This window comes from Leptomonas pyrrhocoris (assembly GCF_001293395.1).
Source record: "Leptomonas pyrrhocoris isolate H10 chromosome Unknown, whole genome shotgun sequence".
Taxonomy (NCBI): domain Eukaryota; phylum Euglenozoa; class Kinetoplastea; order Trypanosomatida; family Trypanosomatidae; genus Leptomonas; species Leptomonas pyrrhocoris.
The window spans coordinates 178497-200026 of record NW_015438379.1 but is presented as its reverse complement, the minus strand read 5'-3'; the positions used below and the strand labels follow the sequence as shown (position 1 = coordinate 200026).

General features: G+C 58.5%; 6 protein-coding genes across 11 annotated transcripts; all 6 read left to right on the top strand.

The window, feature by feature from the left end:
- Positions 1-477: 477 nt before the first annotated feature.
- On the top strand, positions 478-5610 carry ABB37_08280 (hypothetical protein; the record flags this gene model as incomplete). The annotated part of the gene is made up of 1 exon (XM_015807230.1): positions 478-5610. The coding sequence occupies exon 1, from the start codon at positions 1444-1446 to the stop codon at positions 5608-5610; it is 4167 nt and encodes a 1388-aa protein (XP_015654179.1). The 5' UTR covers positions 478-1443.
- A 618-nt stretch (positions 5611-6228) lies between these two features.
- Positions 6229-8319, top strand: ABB37_08279 (putative mitochondrial alanine aminotransferase (ALAT); the record flags this gene model as incomplete). Of its 3 annotated transcripts, none has more annotated exons than XM_015807229.1 (1): positions 6229-8319. In XM_015807229.1, exon 1 carries the CDS (start codon positions 6835-6837, stop codon positions 8317-8319), a length of 1485 nt encoding a protein of 494 aa, XP_015654178.1. In that variant the 5' UTR covers positions 6229-6834. The 3 variants fall into 3 exon arrangements, with proteins under 3 accessions (XP_015654178.1, XP_015654177.1, XP_015654176.1); XM_015807228.1 differs by having other exon boundaries at positions 6265-8319; XM_015807227.1 differs by having other exon boundaries at positions 6397-8319.
- A 1220-nt stretch (positions 8320-9539) lies between these two features.
- Positions 9540-11907, top strand: ABB37_08278 (putative mitochondrial alanine aminotransferase (ALAT); the record flags this gene model as incomplete). Of its 2 annotated transcripts, none has more annotated exons than XM_015807226.1 (1): positions 9540-11907. In XM_015807226.1, the coding sequence occupies exon 1, from the start codon at positions 10438-10440 to the stop codon at positions 11905-11907; it is 1470 nt and encodes a 489-aa protein (XP_015654175.1). In that variant the 5' UTR covers positions 9540-10437. The 2 variants fall into 2 exon arrangements, with proteins under 2 accessions (XP_015654175.1, XP_015654174.1); XM_015807225.1 differs by having other exon boundaries at positions 10386-11907.
- Positions 11908-12380: 473 nt separating this feature from the next.
- Positions 12381-14094, top strand: ABB37_08277 (putative mitochondrial alanine aminotransferase (ALAT); the record flags this gene model as incomplete). Of its 2 annotated transcripts, none has more annotated exons than XM_015807224.1 (1): positions 12381-14094. In XM_015807224.1, exon 1 carries the CDS (start codon positions 12592-12594, stop codon positions 14092-14094), a length of 1503 nt encoding a protein of 500 aa, XP_015654173.1. In that variant the 5' UTR covers positions 12381-12591. The 2 variants fall into 2 exon arrangements, with proteins under 2 accessions (XP_015654173.1, XP_015654172.1); XM_015807223.1 differs by having other exon boundaries at positions 12385-14094.
- Positions 14095-15314: 1220 nt separating this feature from the next.
- Positions 15315-17685, top strand: ABB37_08276 (putative mitochondrial alanine aminotransferase (ALAT); the record flags this gene model as incomplete). 2 transcript variants are annotated; one of them, XM_015807222.1, is made up of 1 exon in its annotated part: positions 15315-17685. In XM_015807222.1, the coding sequence occupies exon 1, from the start codon at positions 16213-16215 to the stop codon at positions 17683-17685; it is 1473 nt and encodes a 490-aa protein (XP_015654171.1). In that variant the 5' UTR covers positions 15315-16212. The 2 variants fall into 2 exon arrangements, with proteins under 2 accessions (XP_015654171.1, XP_015654170.1); XM_015807221.1 differs by having other exon boundaries at positions 16161-17685.
- A 546-nt stretch (positions 17686-18231) lies between these two features.
- Positions 18232-21326, top strand: ABB37_08275 (putative mitochondrial primase 2; the record flags this gene model as incomplete). The annotated part of the gene is made up of 1 exon (XM_015807220.1): positions 18232-21326. The coding sequence occupies exon 1, from the start codon at positions 18885-18887 to the stop codon at positions 21324-21326; it is 2442 nt and encodes an 813-aa protein (XP_015654169.1). The 5' UTR covers positions 18232-18884.
- Positions 21327-21530: the final 204 nt, after the last annotated feature.

The following is a 21530-nucleotide window of genomic DNA, read 5'->3' as shown; positions in this document are numbered from 1 at the left end:
TGAGTGCTCGAACGCACAGTGATTACAACTCCCCCCACCCCAAACGGGACGAAGACCCTCCCTGCACACACCTCTTTGTATTCTTTTTTCTTCTGCGGAGGCTGAAGGAAGGATGGTGTGAGTGGAGAAGCGCGCACGTACCTTCTACAAGGCGACCAGTCCGCGATGCGGCACACACACGCACGGGTGGAGTCGTTCCCTCTGGCTCGTCACCCATCGCCGCTGTGCAAGCGAAGCTAGACAAAACCGTTCTAGATGTACAGGCGGGCATCGTGAAACTCCGTCTGAAAGAATGAGAAGAGAAGATCTTCACTTCTTAAATTTTGTTTCTCATTATGCTTTAACTTCTTGAGGGGCTCTGTCTTCGCATTCGTGTGATGTACGTATGTGTGTGTGCGCTGTTCACCCTTCATCTGTCGGCTCTCTCTCTTCCTCTCTTCCTATTCTCTTCCATTGTCATGCGCCTGCATCAACGTAGCGCGCTGTACCGGCTCTTGCTACGTGGCCATTTCAAGGGCACGGTACTGTTTACTTTTCTCAAGAGGTACTTCACACAGTCTCCTACACACGGCGCTGGAAGATCCTGATACTGCTGGGGCGAGAGAGAACAGCAAACGAACGCAAAGGGGAAAAAAAAATATACAAAGAGCGGAAGAGAGATATACCGTTCTAATCGTCTTCTCATAAAGCCGTCCAGGCATCATACAACACGTTATATATAGTTATAGATCATTGCTGCCGTTACGGCTGTATTGCGCTCTTCGTCGGCGAACTGGGAGGTGGGCTTTCCACATCACTCTCTCTCTCTCTCGTTAAGAGAAAGAAACAATAAAATAAGCGGACAGAGGATACGGCTGACACATAGAGCTGTACACCCCCCAACTCAACGACGGGGAAACATTTCTTTTGTTTTTAAAAAAATCTTTTGTTCCTTTTGGAAGCGCTTCACTTCAAATGCCCCTGCCGCTACGTGCGCCTCCCCCGCTGACCCACCAGGATGGGCTGCCGCCGTTCAGCGCACAGAGGGCTAGCTTAGCGCACAGCCCCAGCACCAATGGTCACCACAACAGCACTAACCCCCGCAACGGTAGCAGCAACAGCGCGCCGTACCTTTCTAGCTCCCCGCACGCGACACCTTCGGCGAGTGCGGCTGTGCGACCCGCCTCGCCACCGCCAGCACCTCCGACCAACAACTCGGCCTCTTGTGGCTTTTCGCCACATCGAGAGGAAAGTAGCAGTCCCAACTCGAAGCACCGCATCCACCCACACGTGTGGACGGCGAGGGCAGACGCACCTTCTGCCTCTCCCCTGTCGTCAGCTTCATCATCATCTTCGTCTACGGTGCACCCATCCATTCAGCCCACCGCGCCGCCACGGCCACTACCACCACCACCGCAGCACCTACAAAATGAAGTAGCGGAAGGCAGCGCAGAGCTGCCAGGAATGTACAACAACGGAGCACCGCACGGCGTCGAGAAGGCGCAGCTGTCGCCGGTGTCGCCCCAACGAGCGGCGACGTCATCGATTGGCGCTGGCGGTGGTGGTGGTGGTGGTGTGGTGGCGCTGCCGCTACCTGTACTGGTGGAGGAACAGAAGAAGCGCATCCACGCGTTGGTGCACGAGCGGGATAGTCACGCCGACGAGCTGCGCGAGCTACGCGGGCTCTTCCACCGTCTCCGCGACGACTACGATCAAGCCACACAGGAGCTGGAGGCGCGTCAGCTGCAGCTCGACAGCATGCAGACGCAAAAAAGTGTTGCGCAGGAGGCGCTGCTGCAGGCCCAGGCACGGGAAGGTCGGCAGACGCAAGACATTCAGCAGTTTGAGGTGGAGTGGGCGGAGCGCACGCGGCACCTTCGCGCCCAGCTCGACGCGCTCACGCAGGAGCGGGATGCGATGCAGTCGCAGCGGGACGTCTGCATGTCCGAGAACAGCGACCTGCGTCGTCAGTTGATCCAGCTGCAGGGGGAGCTCTACGAGGCGGACGTGCGCCATCGCGAGGAGCTGCGTGAGCAGGCAAGCGGCCACGCGCAGCAGCTGCGGGCCGCCCTGCAAGAGAAGGAAGAGCAGCTGCAAACGAGGGCAGCCGCGACGCGACACGAGGCGCGCCTCACGCAGCAGCAGCTCGCTCAGCTCGAGGTAAATCAAACGTCCGCGCGGGAAGACCGTGAGGCCCTGCGTTGGCGCCTGGCGGAACTGGAGACGGCGCTGGACAAGAAGGAGCACTTGCGCAGTGAACTGGAGCGGATGGTGGGTGCGTTGCGGGCGCAGGCGTCCGATCAGGAGCAGCAGGCTCGGGGTGACGCCCAGCGTTACGCACAGCGGGCCCAGGAGTTGGAGCGAACCTACGAAGCCCAGCTTAGCCAAGAGCAGCATCGTTGCCAGACCCTGCAGGACGAGCTGGCCGCGGCGCGACGGGCCTTGCAGGAGGCGCAGCGTCAACACGAAGTGCAGGCGGCGACGCACGCGGCGCACACGCGTGACATCACCGCACGTTACGCAGCGCAGGAAGACGAACTGCGCGAGCAGCTGCGCAGCACACGGGCAGAGTTGACGGAGACGGGCGCGCTCGCTGCACGGCACGAGGCCGCCGTGCACCGCAGCCAGCGCGAAGCGGAGGCCCTCCGCACCGCCGCCGCGGCTCAGCAGGAGGAGCGCACACAGTTGCAGGAGGCGCAGGTCCTTCAGACGCAGCAGCGGATGCGTGCGGAGGGCCGGGTCGAGATTCTAAAGGCGCGCCTGCAAGAGAAGGAAAGGGAGGCGGAGTTGCTGCGGTGTACGATGGAGCAGACGGCGTGGACAAGTGAAATGCGTGACGCGATGCAGCATACGCTGGCCGCCGTCTTTGGTGTCCCGCGTGCGTTGGCGGTGAAGTGGCTACAGAAGAAGGGCGTGCCGTTTGCGGAGTCTGCGACCCCTCAGCTGGAGTGGCAGGCGGCGCAGCAACAACCAAAGCAGCAGCAGCAGGACGCTACAAACGATTCCCCGACCCGACAATCAGAAGATAAATCGCACGTGAAGACGCCGTCGCCTCAGCAAGGCGCATCAGCCAGCACCGATACACACACACACCATCATCACGAGGCGCCCGTGGCGGAGGCTGAGGCACTTCGTAGCCCTGTACGTTCCACCAGTGCATCGACCCAGGCAGCCGCCACACAGCACGTCGAGAGCATCGAGCGCACCGTCGCACGGTCCGCAGCCTCGCCCATTTCTGTTGTCCAATCCTCCCACGCCTACGCGGCGCCACCGCTGCATCCGGGCACCGTCGCCCGCACCACAGCGATGATGACGCCGTCGGCTGCTGGTGCTGCGGCCGCATCACACAACGCTTCACCCGCACCGTCGCGGCACGCATCCACGCCCGCAGCCAACGGCGTAGCGAGTCCATCGACGTCTTTCGTCTTCTCCCCGCGGTCTCCCTTGCTCGCCTCCGCGCAGGCCGCTGTGGCTACTGCTGGTGCGGCGTTGTTTCGCACCCCTGCGCAACAGCGGCATCAGTACAACATAGGTGAGAGTGATGATGACGACGAAGGGCAGGGGGTTGCGGAGGACGACGACGGCGGTGGCCGGCTGGCGGGCGATTCGGCGCACGCATCACCGCGTGGCGGAGAACGCGACACCGAGAAAAAGCGCGCGAAGGTGGAGGAGGAAGAAGTATTTTTTGACGCGTTCAGCACACCCGCTGCGCGGCGGAATGCGGCCCCGCGACGCACGATGTCGGTGCCCATGGCGGTACAGCCAGAGCAGGAGGCGGTACGAACGGCGTCGGTGGGCCCTCGCGCAGCATCCACCCAACCCGTCTTCCTCAACTCTTTTCCCCTCAGCTCCACCCCTCGTCACGGGACGCCGTTAAGGCAACGAGCCGACAAGCCTCAGACGGCGGCAGGAGTTAGAAACGGTCCATCAAGACTGGCTTCTGTTGCTTCTGTTGCTGCTGCTGCGAGGACACCGTCCACTCCTGGTGCTCGTGCGGCGGAACTGTTGGCTCAGCTCCCACCGTATTCCCCAGCAGCATCGGCTGGAGCATCCCTCACCTCTACGCCGTTCTCTTCGGCGTCTGCCATGGCGGCTGCTCGGCAGCGGCACGTCGATCACTTGAGCGAGGATGAAGATGGCCTTCAACAGTACTTGAAGGAGACGGTGCAGCAGGTGCTGGCGCGTCAGCGGGGCGATCTCCTGCCACAGCGACATCCAGCCGAGCCCCTCCCCTCCTCTTCGTCCGCACCTCAACCAGGGCTGCGTGGACACTCGCATTACACGCAGCTCTACGACGGTCTGCCCCTGCGCGGCGTGCCCGGCGGCGACGCAGAGGGCGAAGTGGAGGGCGACTTCGGGTCCGTCTCGCGGCCGCGTTCAGTGCTGTCGGTGCTGCCGTGGCAACAGCGGACCGCGCTGACACCGCAAGCAGCGGACACCGCTGCACACAACAACGAAGGGGACGGCCAGGGCAGACAGGTTGATAGGGGTGCTCCGACCCGAGAGCAAGTACATGCTTTGCCCAAGACAAGCGTTCCTGCTCCTGCTGCTGCGTCCGTGAACGCCAAGACTGGGGCCCCTGTCAAGGCCAGCCATCGTGGTCAGACCACGCAGCTGCAGGATCGAGCAGCGCGGCGTGTCGAGGCGGGCGTGGCGGACGCGTTGGAGCAACTCGCCCGTCGCCAGCAGCAGCTGCTGCAGTCTCTCGGAGGTGCAACCGAGGGAGCCGCGCTGCTTCGCACCATCCCAACGCTTCCCGTTCTGAGCAACGCCGCTGCCGCGACTTACCCGGGCGAAGGTGCACCGCTGGGGCAGCCATCCGGTCCCGCGCGACTTGCCACCACCACCACCGCCATCGCAGCAGCCGCGGAAGAAGGGGCCGAGTTTCTGCGAAGCAGCATCCTTCAAGACACAAAACTGAACGGTGCGCACGACGCGCAGCAGCAGCAGCAGCAACTCAGCGATATCGCGAGCAGCGACGCTGTGCTCGACCCGCGGCAGCTGTCGTACGCAACCGCGTCGACGTCCTTCGCCGCCCCTGCATCAGAGGGGGGCGCACACGCCCATGAGCGACACGGCCGCAGCGATCCCCTCGCCGCACCGTGGCAAGCGCCATCTGCGCGTCTCCATCAGCAGGGCGGCACCATGAGAGCGGTGGCCGACCCATCCCCCGACATCCAGGGCGGTAGTACCCAACTGGAGTACCGTAGTGGTGAGGCGCGGTCTGGTACCTCGTCGACACCGCCCTCCGCCCCATCGCTTGACGTCTCCTCCTCCTATGCAAACGTGTCTCTGCTTTCTGCCTCGTCAGGCAATAAGGCGCCTCTTGCCTCCGTCTCGGACGCCTCCGGTCCACCAGGGGCGCCCTCCGTTCCGGCTTCTTCGGAAAGGCTTTCATGGGTGTCGGCGACGCAGTCGAATGATGTCGTTGCCGCTGCCGGCAGTGGCGGTCTCGGGCCGGCGAAGAAGGCCACGGGAGGAAGAAGTGCCAGCGCAAAAGAGCCTCCAATGAAAGACGCCGCGGCGGCGTTCACAGGGGCCACGGCGGCGGCGTCGGTGCTGACCTCCGTCTCCGCGGCGTCGTCCCTCACGCAGTTGGAGCGACGATTTGCGCGTCCCTTTACTCAATGAGCCGCTTCCGATTAAGGGGGGGGGGGGGGCGGTGGGGATGAGGACCGAGGAAGCAGAAATCAGGAAACAAAAATCGATGCTTACGACGCGTTGCCTTCGCCCTCTTCGCACCCTTCTTGTGTGTCTCATTGGCCCGTCCATCCGCTGAGAGAAGGGGAGGTAGGGAGCGCATAGAGTTCTTGCTTTGCAGGTCGGCGTCGCGTAAAGAAGAAATAGGTGAGGGAAAGCCCTTCCACACACTCGCAGCAAGCAAATGATCAAACAAAACGGAAGCTACCTTCGCATCTAGCGCCTGACACACTCTCTCTGCTGCTGCGTCGGTCATGAGCCGTAGGCGAAGGAAAGCGCCGGTGCACTCGGGTGGTGCTGCCCGTGAGTGTTGCCCCACGTTGTCTCCGTAAAAAAAAAAAGTGAAAGAAGGAAGTGGTTTAAAGGCTGCCGTTGATGCCGCTTGGGTTTTGTTCCGGCGAACGCAATGAGGGGCGATCCATTATTGGTAGAGTCGCACTCCTCGTCGTTCCCTGCGGGCTTTCTCTCCCATGGCTTTTTCACTCCCACCTCCGTCCTTATTCTTCACCCTCTCACCATTGACTCCGCTGGCAACATCAATCGTCCGCAGCACGCTCCCACGCGCGACGATCACCCTTCTGTACAGCCTAAAGAAAGACAACTATTTGTTCGCACTTCCTCGTTCTCTCTCTGTAACTGCCTTTATTGCTCTCACCGATTGCATTTCTCTCTCCCCCTTTTCTGCCGCGAACGGTTTCATTCCCGGCTCATCACAAAGAAATTCTCCTTTTTTTCTGTCTCCTCGCCTTCCCTCAAAGACAACAACCACAAAACTCAAACTAACAAGTCAGCAAAGGGAGCAAATACCGTCAACCAGCACCCAACATACACGGCCAGTTTCACGTCTCTCCCTCTACAAAAAAAAAAAAACAAGCAGACAAATAAATAAATTGCCGATAGCATTAACCAAAACCGTATTGATTCTCTCTTCGATTTTCTTTTTAATATATATACCTGTGGATTTGTAGCTATTCTCTTTTCTTTCCCTTTTCTCCTTCGCTGTGCATCCTTCCCGTGTTTACCACGAGACACACCCACGCACAGCCACACGCCAAGAAGTAATCAGTAACGCCGGAGTCAAGACATATCTTCCTCTTTCTTCCTCTTCTATTACTCTTACTTGTTTCATCTCCTCTTATAAGCAACCGCAGAACCATGTCCTCAAACAAACACACGCACCCCAAGGTCCACATGAACCCGCATGTGGTGCGTGCGGAGTACGCCGTCCGCGGCCTCATCCCTGCCCGCGCGGATGAGATCAAGAAGGAGATTGCGGAGGGCAAGGGTGCCCACCCCTTCACGAGCCTCGTGTACTGCAACATCGGCAACCCGCAGTCGCTGGGCCAGAAGCCGCTCACCTTCAACCGCCAAGTTATGGCACTCTTCGACGCGCCTTTCCTGCTGGAGGACGAGGCGCTTGTGGCGCGCTTCCCGGCGGACGCGGTGGCGCGCGCAAAGGAGTATCTGAGCCACATCGGCACGGCCACGGGCGCCTACACGGCTTCTTTCGGGTACGACTTTGCCCGAGAGGCGGTGGCGGCGCACATCAACGAGCGCGATCACCACGTGCAGCCCGAGGCGACGCTCGACGCGATCTGCCTGACGGACGGCGCGAGCAGCGGCGTGAAGGTGTTTATGCAGCTTCTGATCGGAGGCACCGGCGACGGCGTGATGCTGCCGATCCCGCAGTACCCGCTGTACACGGCGCAGCTGGCGCTGCTGGGCGGCACCCTCGCCCCGTACTACCTGCGTGAGAAGGACGGGTGGGCGATGCAGGCGGATGACCTGGCCGCTGCTTATGAGCAGTGCGAGCTGGAGCACGGTGCGACGCCGCGCCTGCTGGTGTGCATCAACCCCGGCAACCCGACCGGCGGCGTGCTGGACCGCAAGGTGATGGAGGACGTGGTGAGGTTCTGCTACGACTACAATGTGCTGCTGCTGGCGGACGAGGTGTACCAGGAGAACATCTACGCCGCGGACCGCAAGTTTGTGAGCTTCCGCGAGGTGGTACTGTCGATGCCTGCGCCGTACAGCACGGGCACGATGCTCGTCTCGCTGCACTCCACGTCGAAGGGCATCATCGGCGAGTGCGGGCGCCGCGGCGGGTACTTCTGCATGACGAACCTGCCGTCCCCGATGCGGGAGCAGGTGACGAAGATGTGCTCCATCAACCTGTGCGCCAACGTAAGCGGGCAGATCATGACGGCGCTGATGAGCACGCCGCCGCAGAAGGGTGACGCGAGCTACGAGTCGTACTGGGCGGAGTACAACGGCATCTTCTCGAGCTTGAAGGAGCGCGCTGCCCTGCTGGCGCGTGAGCTGAACACTATTCGCGGGATGTCCTGCCAGCTTGTGCAGGGTGCGATGTACGCCTTCCCTCAGATCACGCTGCCGGCCCGGTACGCGGAGTACAACGAGGCGCAGAACAAGAAGGAGGGCCGCAAGCTGGCGCTGGACGCGCGGTGGTCGCTGGAGCTGCTGGAGGCCACCGGTATTGTGGTGGTGCCCGGGTCCGGCTTCGGGCAGGAGCCGAACACCCTTCACTTCCGCACGACGATACTGCCGCCGACGGCGCAGATGGAGCGCATGGTGGCTGCCATTCGCGACTTCCAGGAGAAGGTGTACAAGGACTACGCGTAGAGTCGTGGCAATCATGGGATGGCCGCGCTGCGCTCTGCTGTCCTTTTTTTTTCTGCTGCTGCTGCTGTGGCGGCGTCCCCGTGAAGTCGTGCACCGAATCCGGTGAGAAAGCGTTGAGGCGCGTGTTGCCATGAACAGCACACACACACACACACACCACCGCACACCCCGAGAGGGAAAAGCGGAAGACGATATTGAAGGATAGGTTATTTCTTTGTACTTGTGTCTCTGCTGGTTTGCAACACGCCGAGTATCTATTATCGGTCCTTTTTCTGTTGTTGGTATGCGAGGTGCGGCGAGTGATGGCTGCAGCAGCAGCAGCGTGGCCCCCGAAGGAAGGCTCCGTCGGGTTTTGAAGAATTGTTTTCCTTCCTAACGCCGAAGCTGTTCTTGTTTTTTAAATAATTGAATTCGTATGAAACCCGTATTTTGGTGGTTCTTTTCCGCCTGTCTTTTTCTTCTCTTCCGAAGCACGGTCGTTCGATGAGAATACACAATACAATCCCTCCGCGATGTGTGGATGATGCTCCAATGGTGCACCAATACCCCCCTGCACCAGGCAGGTGAAGCAAGACAGAACGAGCCGACAGAAACGGCAGTTTATTTTTGGTTTAGAATAAGCGCAGCGAGAGCATTCTCGATCTTTTCTTGTTTTTGCTTTGTCTCTTCACCGTTGCTTGTATTCCTGGAATGAGCAGCACGGTGACACTTTATACCTATGAAGATACGCCGCCTCGTGCTGACAGCGTGGTGGTCACGCACGTCTTCATCATTCTTCACCCCCCACAATAGGAGGGGTCGAAATGAGGAAAGAAGTTAAAAACCGAAGAGGCTTTAAGAAAAAGAGGATCTTCCTTTGAGCAATGCGAGGCAGCGCTGTATGTCGCACGGCACGCACGCTGCTGGCCAGCCTTTTTCGCCTATCCGCAAAGCAGGCCTGTCTCCTATTTCGTTTCGTTGTCTTTGCTGGATCGACTGCGCAGCCGCAACAGCAGGAGAAGGCTCAAGTACAAGGAAGAAGGGCCCGAATAAAAAAGAAAAGGGAGGACTGCGTCGACAGCACACAGCTTTCTTGAGCTATGAAGACTCTCACTGATGCGGCTGTTCCTTAAAAAAAAGATATTCATTCTCTATGACGAAACCGCCCACAAAGTACTCTTCCTCTTGTTTACTCCCGTGTGTTCCTGTCTCCGCTGCTGTCTCTCATCTTCATAAAAATAGAGCCGACTCTGCTCGCTCCATTGCACCTGTCTGCACCCACTTTTTTTGACCCCCCCACTTCTACTGTTCCTGATCTTTGCTATTTAGCTAAGAAGAATCGCCAGTAATCACGAGATCGTTTTCTGTTTGTTTGTCTTGTTGGTTTCTCATTTACACGAGCACCTCTTCATCGCCTGTTGTACCTCTTTGCCGTTGGTCTTCGTGTGTTCGCTCTCTCGATTGAACTTAATAACCCGCTGCTTCCCGAAGCCGTGGTGCGAGTTGTTGTAGCACTCCACGCTATATATATATACACACAACGCGTGAGACATATTAAAAACAAACCGCTATCTTTTTGCTGTGTTCCATTCTTATCTTATTTACTAATATATATATATATACACTTCCATAATACTAACCAAAACGCGAAGGCTTTTCCCTCTTATCTCTTTTGGATTTCTCGTCTCCGTCCTTCTGGCTTCTGTGCGGCCTGTATGAGAGTTCATTAGCGCTGTGGAAATAAGAAATAATTCTTCTTCTCCTTCTTTGCTTTGCTCACTTGACTGTGTGCGCTTGTGTGCGTGTTCGTGCTTGTATGCGCATGCGGGACATCTACAGGTGAGTTCGTCCTGACTTTAAAAACAAGCATAACATTTTTATTATTATTATAGTTTTCCGCGCGTACCTTTGCGCGTCCTCTCTCCGGCGTGAAAGCAGATCGAAGACGCGAACGTGAGATCGGGATTAAGTAGAAAAACGGCCTTTCCAAGGCAACAACCGTTTTTTTGTCCTTCTTCCCCCCTCTTTTCCGTACATCTCCTGTGTGTTCGTGTGTGTTTCCTTCTCCCATTTCTAACACATATTTAGCAATTCTTTTTGCGTTCTCTTTCTTCCGAGCGGACTTCACGGGCTTCAAGCATGTCGTCCGAAAAGGCCTACGTGAATCCGCATGTGGTGCGTGCGGAGTACGCCGTCCGCGGCCTCATCCCTGCCCGCGCGGATGAGATCAAGAAGGAGATTGCGGAGGGCAAGGGTGCCCACCCCTTCACGAGCCTCGTGTACTGCAACATCGGCAACCCGCAGTCGCTGGACCAGAAGCCGCTCACCTTCAACCGCCAAGTTATGGCACTCTTCGACGCGCCTTTCCTGCTGGAGGACGAGGCGCTTGTGGCGCGCTTCCCGGCGGACGCGGTGGCGCGCGCAAAGGAGTACGTGGATCGCGTAGGCAACGTGACGGGCGCCTACACAGACTCCTTCGGGTACGACTTTGCCCGAGAGGCGGTGGCGGCGTGCATCAACGAGCGCGATCACCACGTGCAGCCCGAGGCGACGATGGAGGAGATCTGCATGACGGACGGCGCGAGTGGCGGTATAACGATGGCGATGGAGTTGGTCCTGGGTGGGCTGGAGGATGCCGTGATGATCCCGATCCCGCAATACCCCTTTTACACGGCCCAGATTGCCCTGCTGGGGGCGAAGACGGCGCCGTACTACCTGCACGAGGCCGATCGGTGGGCGATGCAGGCGGATGACCTGGCCGCGGCGTACAATAAATGCATGGAGGAGAAAAAGGCGACGCCGCGCCTGCTGGTGTGCATCAACCCCGGCAACCCGACCGGCGGCGTGCTGGACCGCAAGGTGATGGAGGACGTGGTGAGGTTCTGCTACGACTACAATGTGCTGCTGCTGGCGGACGAGGTGTACCAGGAGAACATCTACGCCGCGGACCGCAAGTTTGTGAGCTTCCGCGAGGTGGTACTGTCGATGCCTGCGCCGTACAGCACGGGCACGATGCTCGTCTCGCTGCACTCCACGTCGAAGGGCATGATCGGCGAGTGCGGGCGCCGCGGCGGTTTCCTCAACTATACGAACTTGCCAGCGTTTTCCCGTGAGATGCTGTCCAAGCTGGCCTCGTTGGCCCTATGCGCGAACGTGAACGGGCAGGTCATGACGGCGCTGATGAGCACGCCGCCGCAGAAGGGTGACGCGAGCTACGAGTCGTACTGGGCGGAGTACAACGGCATCTTCTCGAGCTTGAAGGAGCGCGCTGCCCTACTGGCGCGTGAGCTGAACACTATTCGCGGGATGTCCTGCCAGCTTGTGGACGGTGCGATGTACGCCTTCCCTCAGATCACGCTGCCGGCCCGGTACGCGGAGTACAACGAGGCGCAGAACAAGAAGGAGGGCCGCAAGCTGGCGCTGGACGCGCGGTGGTCGCTGGAGCTGCTGGAGGCCACCGGTATTGTGGTGGTGCCCGGGTCCGGCTTCGGGCAGGAGCCGAACACCCTTCACTTCCGCACGACGATACTGCCGCCGACGGCGCAGATGGAGCGCATGGTGGCTGCCATTCGCGACTTCCAGGAGAAGGTGTACAAGGACTACGCGTAGCGTCGTCCGTTTCTTTTTTAAGTATTAGGTTACGCCATAGCACTCTTCAATGAGTTGCTGACAATCAAGGAAACCTTTTTTTTGTGTCTCCGTTGGAGTCCTGACGACGATGATCTGAAAAGTACAAGGGAAGCGAAGGGAAAGGTGAGGCATCACTATAAAAGAGAACAAAAGAAATGGACAGGGCTATAGAGAGGGAATGATATCGGTAACGTTGGAACTGCATTGCTCCACGGGCGGCGCGTAGCTCGTTGCTGTGCTGCGTCATCATCATTGAACGGGTCCGCAGCGTGGTTGCCGAGAGGTAGGGGCTACTGTGAGCGCATATGTAGACATATATACCTTTGTTATCGGATGTATGTCTCTTCCTTCGCGCCCTTCCATCACCCACAACCTTTTCTCCCCCCTCATGTATTGTTCCTTTCCTCGACCTTTTTTTTGTCTTCTTGTTCCTGTCGACGCTGACTACCGCAGCAAGTCTCTCTGCTCCCTGTTTTTTTTATCCCCTTCTCTTTCCGCTACGCGTCGGAGCGCTTCATCTTCCGGCACTGCTGTCTTCATACTTTCTCTCTATCGGTGTTTACTCTCCTCTCCCCCTCCCTGCGAGACCGCCATCAACTCCTCTCGCCCCCCTCTCCGTGTTGTTTACTCAGTGCACCTTAGCCCGTCTTGTTCTGTTCTCATATGTATCGCTTTTCCATGCTGTTGCGGGGCCGGCGCGTCCCCAAGGCCGTCCACATGAACCCGTACGTGGTGCGTGCGGAGTACGCCGTCCGCGGCCTCATCCCTGCCCGCGCGGATGAGATCAAGAAGGAGATTGCGGAGGGCAAGGGTGCCCACCCCTTCACGAGCCTCGTGTACTGCAACATCGGCAACCCGCAGTCGCTGGGCCAGAAGCCGCTCACCTTCAACCGCCACGTGCTGTCGCTGGTCGACGCGCCTTTCCTGCTGGAGGACGAGGCGCTTGTGGCGCGCTTCCCGGCGGACGCGGTGGCGCGCGCGAAGGAGTATCTGAGCCACATCGGCACGGCCACGGGCGCCTACACAGACTCCTTCGGGTACGACTTTGCCCGAGAGGCGGTGGCGGCGCACATCAACGAGCGCGATCACCACGTGCAGCCCGAGGCGACGCTCGACGCGATCTGCCTGACGGACGGCGCGAGCAGCGGCGTGAAGGTGTTTATGCAGCTTCTGATCGGAGGCACCGGCGACGGCGTGATGCTGCCGATCCCGCAGTACCCGCTGTACACGGCGCAGCTGGCGCTGCTGGGCGGCACCCTCGCCCCGTACTACCTGCGTGAGAAGGACGGGTGGGCGATGCAGGCGGATGACCTGGCCGCTGCTTATGAGCAGTGCGAGCTGGAGCACGGTGCGACGCCGCGCCTGCTGGTGTGCATCAACCCCGGCAACCCGACCGGCGGCGTGCTGGACCGCAAGGTGATGGAGGACGTGGTGAGGTTCTGCTACGACTACAATGTGCTGCTGCTGGCGGACGAGGTGTACCAGGAGAACATCTACGCCGCGGACCGCAAGTTTGTGAGCTTCCGCGAGGTGGTACTGTCGATGCCTGCGCCGTACAGCACGGGCACGATGCTCGTCTCGCTGCACTCCACGTCGAAGGGCATCATCGGCGAGTGCGGGCGCCGCGGCGGGTACTTCTGCATGACGAACCTGCCGTCCCCGATGCGGGAGCAGGTGACGAAGATGTGCTCCATCAACCTGTGCGCCAACGTAAGCGGGCAGATCATGACGGCGCTGATGAGCACGCCGCCGCAGAAGGGTGACGCGAGCTACGAGTCGTACTGGGCGGAGTACAACGGCATCTTCTCGAGCTTGAAGGAGCGCGCTGCCCTGCTGGCGCGTGAGCTGAACACTATTCGCGGGATGTCCTGCCAGCTTGTGCAGGGTGCGATGTACGCCTTCCCTCAGATCACGCTGCCGGCCCGGTACGCGGAGTACAACGAGGCGCAGAACAAGAAGGAGGGCCGCAAGCTGGCGCTGGACGCGCGGTGGTCGCTGGAGCTGCTGGAGGCCACCGGTATTGTGGTGGTGCCCGGGTCCGGCTTCGGGCAGGAGCCGAACACCCTTCACTTCCGCACGACGATACTGCCGCCGACGGCGCAGATGGAGCGCATGGTGGCTGCCATTCGCGACTTCCAGGAGAAGGTGTACAAGGACTACGCGTAGAGTCGTGGCAATCATGGGATGGCCGCGCTGCGCTCTGCTGTCCTTTTTTTTTCTGCTGCTGCTGCTGTGGCGGCGTCCCCGTGAAGTCGTGCACCGAATCCGGTGAGAAAGCGTTGAGGCGCGTGTTGCCATGAACAGCACACACACACACACACACCACCGCACACCCCGAGAGGGAAAAGCGGAAGACGATATTGAAGGATAGGTTATTTCTTTGTACTTGTGTCTCTGCTGGTTTGCAACACGCCGAGTATCTATTATCGGTCCTTTTTCTGTTGTTGGTATGCGAGGTGCGGCGAGTGATGGCTGCAGCAGCAGCAGCGTGGCCCCCGAAGGAAGGCTCCGTCGGGTTTTGAAGAATTGTTTTCCTTCCTAACGCCGAAGCTGTTCTTGTTTTTTAAATAATTGAATTCGTATGAAACCCGTATTTTGGTGGTTCTTTTCCGCCTGTCTTTTTCTTCTCTTCCGAAGCACGGTCGTTCGATGAGAATACACAATACAATCCCTCCGCGATGTGTGGATGATGCTCCAATGGTGCACCAATACCCCCCTGCACCAGGCAGGTGAAGCAAGACAGAACGAGCCGACAGAAACGGCAGTTTATTTTTGGTTTAGAATAAGCGCAGCGAGAGCATTCTCGATCTTTTCTTGTTTTTGCTTTGTCTCTTCACCGTTGCTTGTATTCCTGGAATGAGCAGCACGGTGACACTTTATACCTATGAAGATACGCCGCCTCGTGCTGACAGCGTGGTGGTCACGCACGTCTTCATCATTCTTCACCCCCCACAATAGGAGGGGTCGAAATGAGGAAAGAAGTTAAAAACCGAAGAGGCTTTAAGAAAAAGAGGATCTTCCTTTGAGCAATGCGAGGCAGCGCTGTATGTCGCACGGCACGCACGCTGCTGGCCAGCCTTTTTCGCCTATCCGCAAAGCAGGCCTGTCTCCTATTTCGTTTCGTTGTCTTTGCTGGATCGACTGCGCAGCCGCAACAGCAGGAGAAGGCTCAAGTACAAGGAAGAAGGGCCCGAATAAAAAAGAAAAGGGAGGACTGCGTCGACAGCACACAGCTTTCTTGAGCTATGAAGACTCTCACTGATGCGGCTGTTCCTTAAAAAAAAGATATTCATTCTCTATGACGAAACCGCCCACAAAGTACTCTTCCTCTTGTTTACTCCCGTGTGTTCCTGTCTCCGCTGCTGTCTCTCATCTTCATAAAAATAGAGCCGACTCTGCTCGCTCCATTGCACCTGTCTGCACCCACTTTTTTTGACCCCCCCACTTCTACTGTTCCTGATCTTTGCTATTTAGCTAAGAAGAATCGCCAGTAATCACGAGATCGTTTTCTGTTTGTTTGTCTTGTTGGTTTCTCATTTACACGAGCACCTCTTCATCGCCTGTTGTACCTCTTTGCCGTTGGTCTTCGTGTGTTCGCTCTCTCGATTGAACTTAATAACCCGCTGCTTCCCGAAGCCGTGGTGCGAGTTGTTGTAGCACTCCACGCTATATATATATACACACAACGCGTGAGACATATTAAAAACAAACCGCTATCTTTTTGCTGTGTTCCATTCTTATCTTATTTACTAATATATATATATATACACTTCCATAATACTAACCAAAACGCGAAGGCTTTTCCCTCTTATCTCTTTTGGATTTCTCGTCTCCGTCCTTCTGGCTTCTGTGCGGCCTGTATGAGAGTTCATTAGCGCTGTGGAAATAAGAAATAATTCTTCTTCTCCTTCTTTGCTTTGCTCACTTGACTGTGTGCGCTTGTGTGCGTGTTCGTGCTTGTATGCGCATGCGGGACATCTACAGGTGAGTTCGTCCTGACTTTAAAAACAAGCATAACATTTTTATTATTATTATAGTTTTCCGCGCGTACCTTTGCGCGTCCTCTCTCCGGCGTGAAAGCAGATCGAAGACGCGAACGTGAGATCGGGATTAAGTAGAAAAACGGCCTTTCCAAGGCAACAACCGTTTTTTTGTCCTTCTTCCCCCCTCTTTTCCGTACATCTCCTGTGTGTTCGTGTGTGTTTCCTTCTCCCATTTCTAACACATATTTAGCAATTCTTTTTGCGTTCTCTTTCTTCCGAGCGGACTTCACGGGCTTCAAGCATGTCGTCCGAAAAGGCCTACGTGAATCCGCATGTGGTGCGTGCGGAGTACGCCGTCCGCGGCCTCATCCCTGCCCGCGCGGATGAGATCAAGAAGGAGATTGCGGAGGGCAAGGGTGCCCACCCCTTCACGAGCCTCGTGTACTGCAACATCGGCAACCCGCAGTCGCTGGACCAGAAGCCGCTCACCTTCAACCGCCAAGTTATGGCACTCTTCGACGCGCCTTTCCTGCTGGAGGACGAGGCGCTTGTGGCGCGCTTCCCGGCGGACGCGGTGGCGCGCGCAAAGGAGTACGTGGATCGCGTAGGCAACGTGACGGGCGCCTACACAGACTCCTTCGGGTACGACTTTGCCCGAGAGGCGGTGGCGGCGTGCATCAACGAGCGCGATCACCACGTGCAGCCCGAGGCGACGATGGAGGAGATCTGCATGACGGACGGCGCGAGTGGCGGTATAACGATGGCGATGGAGTTGGTCCTGGGTGGGCTGGAGGATGCCGTGATGATCCCGATCCCGCAATACCCCTTTTACACGGCCCAGATTGCCCTGCTGGGGGCGAAGACGGCGCCGTACTACCTGCACGAGGCCGATCGGTGGGCGATGCAGGCGGATGACCTGGCCGCGGCGTACAATAAATGCATGGAGGAGAAAAAGGCGACGCCGCGCCTGCTGGTGTGCATCAACCCCGGCAACCCGACCGGCGGCGTGCTGGACCGCAAGGTGATGGAGGACGTGGTGAGGTTCTGCTACGACTACAATGTGCTGCTGCTGGCGGACGAGGTGTACCAGGAGAACATCTACGCCGCGGACCGCAAGTTTGTGAGCTTCCGCGAGGTGGTACTGTCGATGCCTGCGCCGTACAGCACGGGCACGATGCTCGTCTCGCTGCACTCCACGTCGAAGGGCATGATCGGCGAGTGCGGGCGCCGCGGCGGTTTCCTCAACTATACGAACTTGCCAGCGTTTTCCCGTGAGATGCTGTCCAAGCTGGCCTCGTTGGCCCTATGCGCGAACGTGAACGGGCAGGTCATGACGGCGCTGATGAGCACGCCGCCGCAGAAGGGTGACGCGAGCTACGAGTCGTACTGGGCGGAGTACAACGGCATCTTCTCGAGCTTGAAGGAGCGCGCTGCCCTGCTGGCGCGTGAGCTGAACACTATTCGCGGGATGTCCTGCCAGCTTGTGGACGGTGCGATGTACGCCTTCCCTCAGATCACGCTGCCGGCCCGGTACGCGGAGTACAACGAGGCGCAGAACAAGAAGGAGGGCCGCAAGCTGGCGCTGGACGCGCGGTGGTCGCTGGAGCTGCTGGAGGCCACCGGTATTGTGGTGGTGCCCGGGTCCGGCTTCGGGCAGGAGCCGAACACCCTTCACTTCCGCACGACGATACTGCCGCCGACGGCGCAGATGGAGCGCATGGTGACTGCCATTCGCGATCTGCAGAACCGCATCTACGCTAACTACGGCGATTAACAGACCAAAAGAGAAAGCGCGGTGGTGCGACCGACTGGAAGCCCGACGGCGGGAAAGACAATAATAATAAGAGTAAAATGACTGTTCACTTTTATGCGGAGCGTCTACGCTCTCTCTGCGAAGGCGAGTGCTTCAACGAACCGCCGCAAGCGAAGAAGCAAAACATGAAAAGTAACGTGAAAGGACAGCACGTGAGACATTGCCGCCCGTCTCTGATCATCGCAGGTGGCCCCCTTTTTTTTGTTATTAGAGGGTTTTATCGTTGACGTGCGACTTGGCGGCGAAGGGGAGCGCGCCACAGCCCACATCGCGTTACGGGCAGGTAGCTGCACTTCTTGTTGGTCTCGCATCTGTGCCGGACTCACCGTCAAACATCGGACAGAAGGGAGGAGGAGGAAAACCCCTTTTTTGTTTTATTCATGCCGCTTTTACTTCATCACTCCACCTTCTGCATCTCTTCCTTCTCCTCTTACTCCGAACCTTTCTCTCTCTCTGTCTCTTCCTGCACGGGGTTTGCGTCAACCGACGTTTACGCAGCGCTTTTTAGAACTTTGAGCGACGGAAAGCGGCTGCTCGCTGCGAAATCAAAAAGGTGGGCTGATCATCTCCCGCTTCGAACACGATATACACACTCAGTTTTCCCGCAGCGTCACATCAACACAAGGCACTTCCCCCTTCCCCCCCCCTTATTCACCTTTTCATATACACATATAGATTTGTAGGTTTGGCATTTTCTTTTTTCTTTGTTTTCCTCTGTTTGCGCAGTTGGTAACTCGCCGGTGTTTTTTATTATAATCATTGGCGCCATTCTCGCTACGTGGCACACGCTCTCCCTCTCGCCCTCCCTCCTTCTCTCTCTCTCGTCACGGAGGATCGCGGCCGCCGTTGGACGTGCCCACACCCGCCCACTTGCTCCTCTCTTACTCGCACATCTTCGGTGTATGTTCTTTCTTTCCTGTGTTGCGGCTTGAGGTTGACACATCGACAAGTACACTGAAGAAAAAAGTACTTCACCGCCTTTTAACTTTTTTTTTAAATGGTTTCCGTGTTGTTTGTATTTTAACTTCGTACACGTCTCCATTCGTTGTCTTTCTCCCGTCTCTCTCGTCGGCACCTTCGTCTCGTCCCGTAGAGCGTCGTGTTGCTAGAAGGGTCTCGCTCACCTGGCTTCATTTGCACAGTCTGTTCATCGTGTCGCTATGCGCCCCTACCGCGGCGTACTGCAGCGGTGCCTGGGCAGCACCTTCCACACCCCCGCCGTTGTCATCGCCGCCTTCAACGTGCCGCGACGCAACAAGATGAGTGCGGGCCGGAGCGCGTCGACGGTGGTCGAGATCGATGGAGAGGAGTTCCGCCCGACGGAGTACGCCTACGGCACCGCAGCACGTACCTCCACGCGCCGACGACGCACACCAGCGCAGCTCTTAACAGACTTAAAGGGACCACACCGACAACAGGGGAAAGGCATCGCCGCTGTCGAAGCGGTGAACCCAGTAGAGTTATTGCTGCAGAAGCACGACGTGCGAGGTGGTGACGGCGGCGGCGGTGGTGGCGATGATAGCGGCGATGATCACGGTGGGTCGTCGTCCAGCGGCAGCAGGGGCAGCCGGGGCGGCGGTGGAGGGCGGCGAGGGAGGGCGAAGCGGGCGCCGCTGACGCCGCCTACAAAGGCAGAGACCGTCGCTGCCGCTGCTGCTGCCGCTGCTACCAGCGCACACATGCGCAGCGACAAGATGAACAAAACCATAAAAAAGAAGACGGCGCAGCCCGACGAGGCCAAGGAAAAGGGTGTTGAGGTGCGGGCCGACCGCACGTCTGCAAAGACCACCTCCTCCGGTCCCACCGCTGCTGCCAGGGCAAGCACCACCACCACCGCCACTGCCGCTGGCGATGACTATCAAACCTCGCTGCAGATCCTCACGAATCCCTTCCGCGGCTTACACGGCGACGTCGCCAGGAGCTACCGTATCGATCAGCTGCTGGAGGACTCCACGCCGGAGGACGTCATGCTAGCCCGGCAGGAGCGCAAGTCGACTGCCTTCTCCTTTCTGCGCTTCAAGGCCGGGGAGAACTTCTACAAGGCTCACTGGGCGAGCCTGCCGGAGGTGCAGAACCAGCTCGACCACACGCTGCGTGCGAGCCCGCCTGCTCGCGGTTCAGCCAACGCCACCACGCCCTACGTGCGCGGCACCCCGATTCCAGGCCTCACCCTCTTTAACAACGACCTCGGCCTGCAGAACCCATTCGTGCAGTGCAGCTACCCGCTTATCCTGGCGCAGCGCATGCTGCTCTTCCCGGATCACCTGCGTCAGTTTCATGCCATTTGCGGACGGGAGAACGTGCCGTGTGACTTCTTTGCCGATATCGATTTACCCGGCGAGTCGGCCGCCGGGGCGGAGACGGCGCTGTTGGAGGTGCTGAACTATCTGGAGGTGCGTCTGCCCGGTGTGGGCTTCACCGACCCTTTCTTTCTCGTGCTGACGAACGCGGTGCCGGGACGCGATAAGGTGTCCTACCACGTCCACGCGCGGAGCATGTCGTACCTGCAGGAGCGGCAGCGCCGGGCAGAGCACGGGATTGGGCTAGAGGGCGACAGCAGCAAATCCAAGTCCGCGTCGAAAAGCAGAAAGGGAAAGAAGAACACGGCGGCTAGTGCGCATGACGAAGATGAAGCGGAGATGGAGAGCGAGGGCGACGAATACGATGACCTCAGTGATATGGTGAACGTCGTGGACAACAGCTCTGCGTCGGGTAAGAAGGGCAGCGGTGGCTTGACGAGGCTCGTCGCCTTCCAGGACTACCGCACCGTGAAGCTGATTGGTGATGAGGTGAACCAGACGCTGGGTCGCGACGTGATCGACACGAACTGCTATCGCCCGAACGGCATGCTGCGCTGCGCGTTCAGCAGCAAGCTACCCTCCGCACAGGATCACGACTTCCACGCGCAGAAGCAGCAAGAAGGACACGGCGCGGCAGCCGCTGCAGCCCGCAAGCGTCTCGTGCCCCTCGTCACGGCCGGCGACCCCGCCCTTCAAAAGCGTTTAACGGAGATGGAGGCGGTGCTGCGGACCATGACGGACCCGGAGATACTGGAAATGACGTTCTGCACCCGTCACACTGATCACGACGGCAAGGTGCAGAGGTTGCTGCACGAGCACGCGAAGAAGTTGGTCATCCTAGACAGCCACGCGCCGGCCGGCAGTGAGGCGCAGCGGCGGAGTGCGGCGGTGCTGCAGGCAACGCTGAAGCACCGCTGGAAGTTAATCCGACCGCGGCACATTCTCGGCCCACAGGCGGCGCAGGCGGTGGAGTACGACGCCTACGGCAACGTCGTCTCGCCCTTTCTGACCGAAGGCGCGAAGTGGCGCCGCTACAAGGCGGTGACCGCGAAGCTGCGCAAGCTGCCCCCCCGCGCCGCCGAGAGCTACGATGTGTGGGTCCGCGTCGGCCTCGCCCTGCACAACTTCAGCAACGAGGACAACTGCTTTGAGGAGTGGGTGCTGTTTTCGCTGAAGTCCCCGCAGAAGTACTCCCGTGAGGTGTGCCGGAAGAAGTGGATGCAGTTCGAGCGCAACCCCGATGCGTTAAACTGGCGCCGCGGCTATAACTACCTCAACTCGACGGTGTGGCGACAGGTTTAGCGGCGCGTCAGGGGGTCTTTCGTATTCCTTTGGTTTGTGGCGATGATTAATTTTGTGTTTTCATTTTCCTTTTTTCTTTTGGCGCTTTCATTTCGACGCGGAGTGTGCGTGCGTTTGTGTGTCGGCTGTTGACCCTTGCGGTGTCCCTGCAGCTTTGAAGACGTAGAATCCATCACGGCGAGAAGGAACCCAGGTAAGGATCTA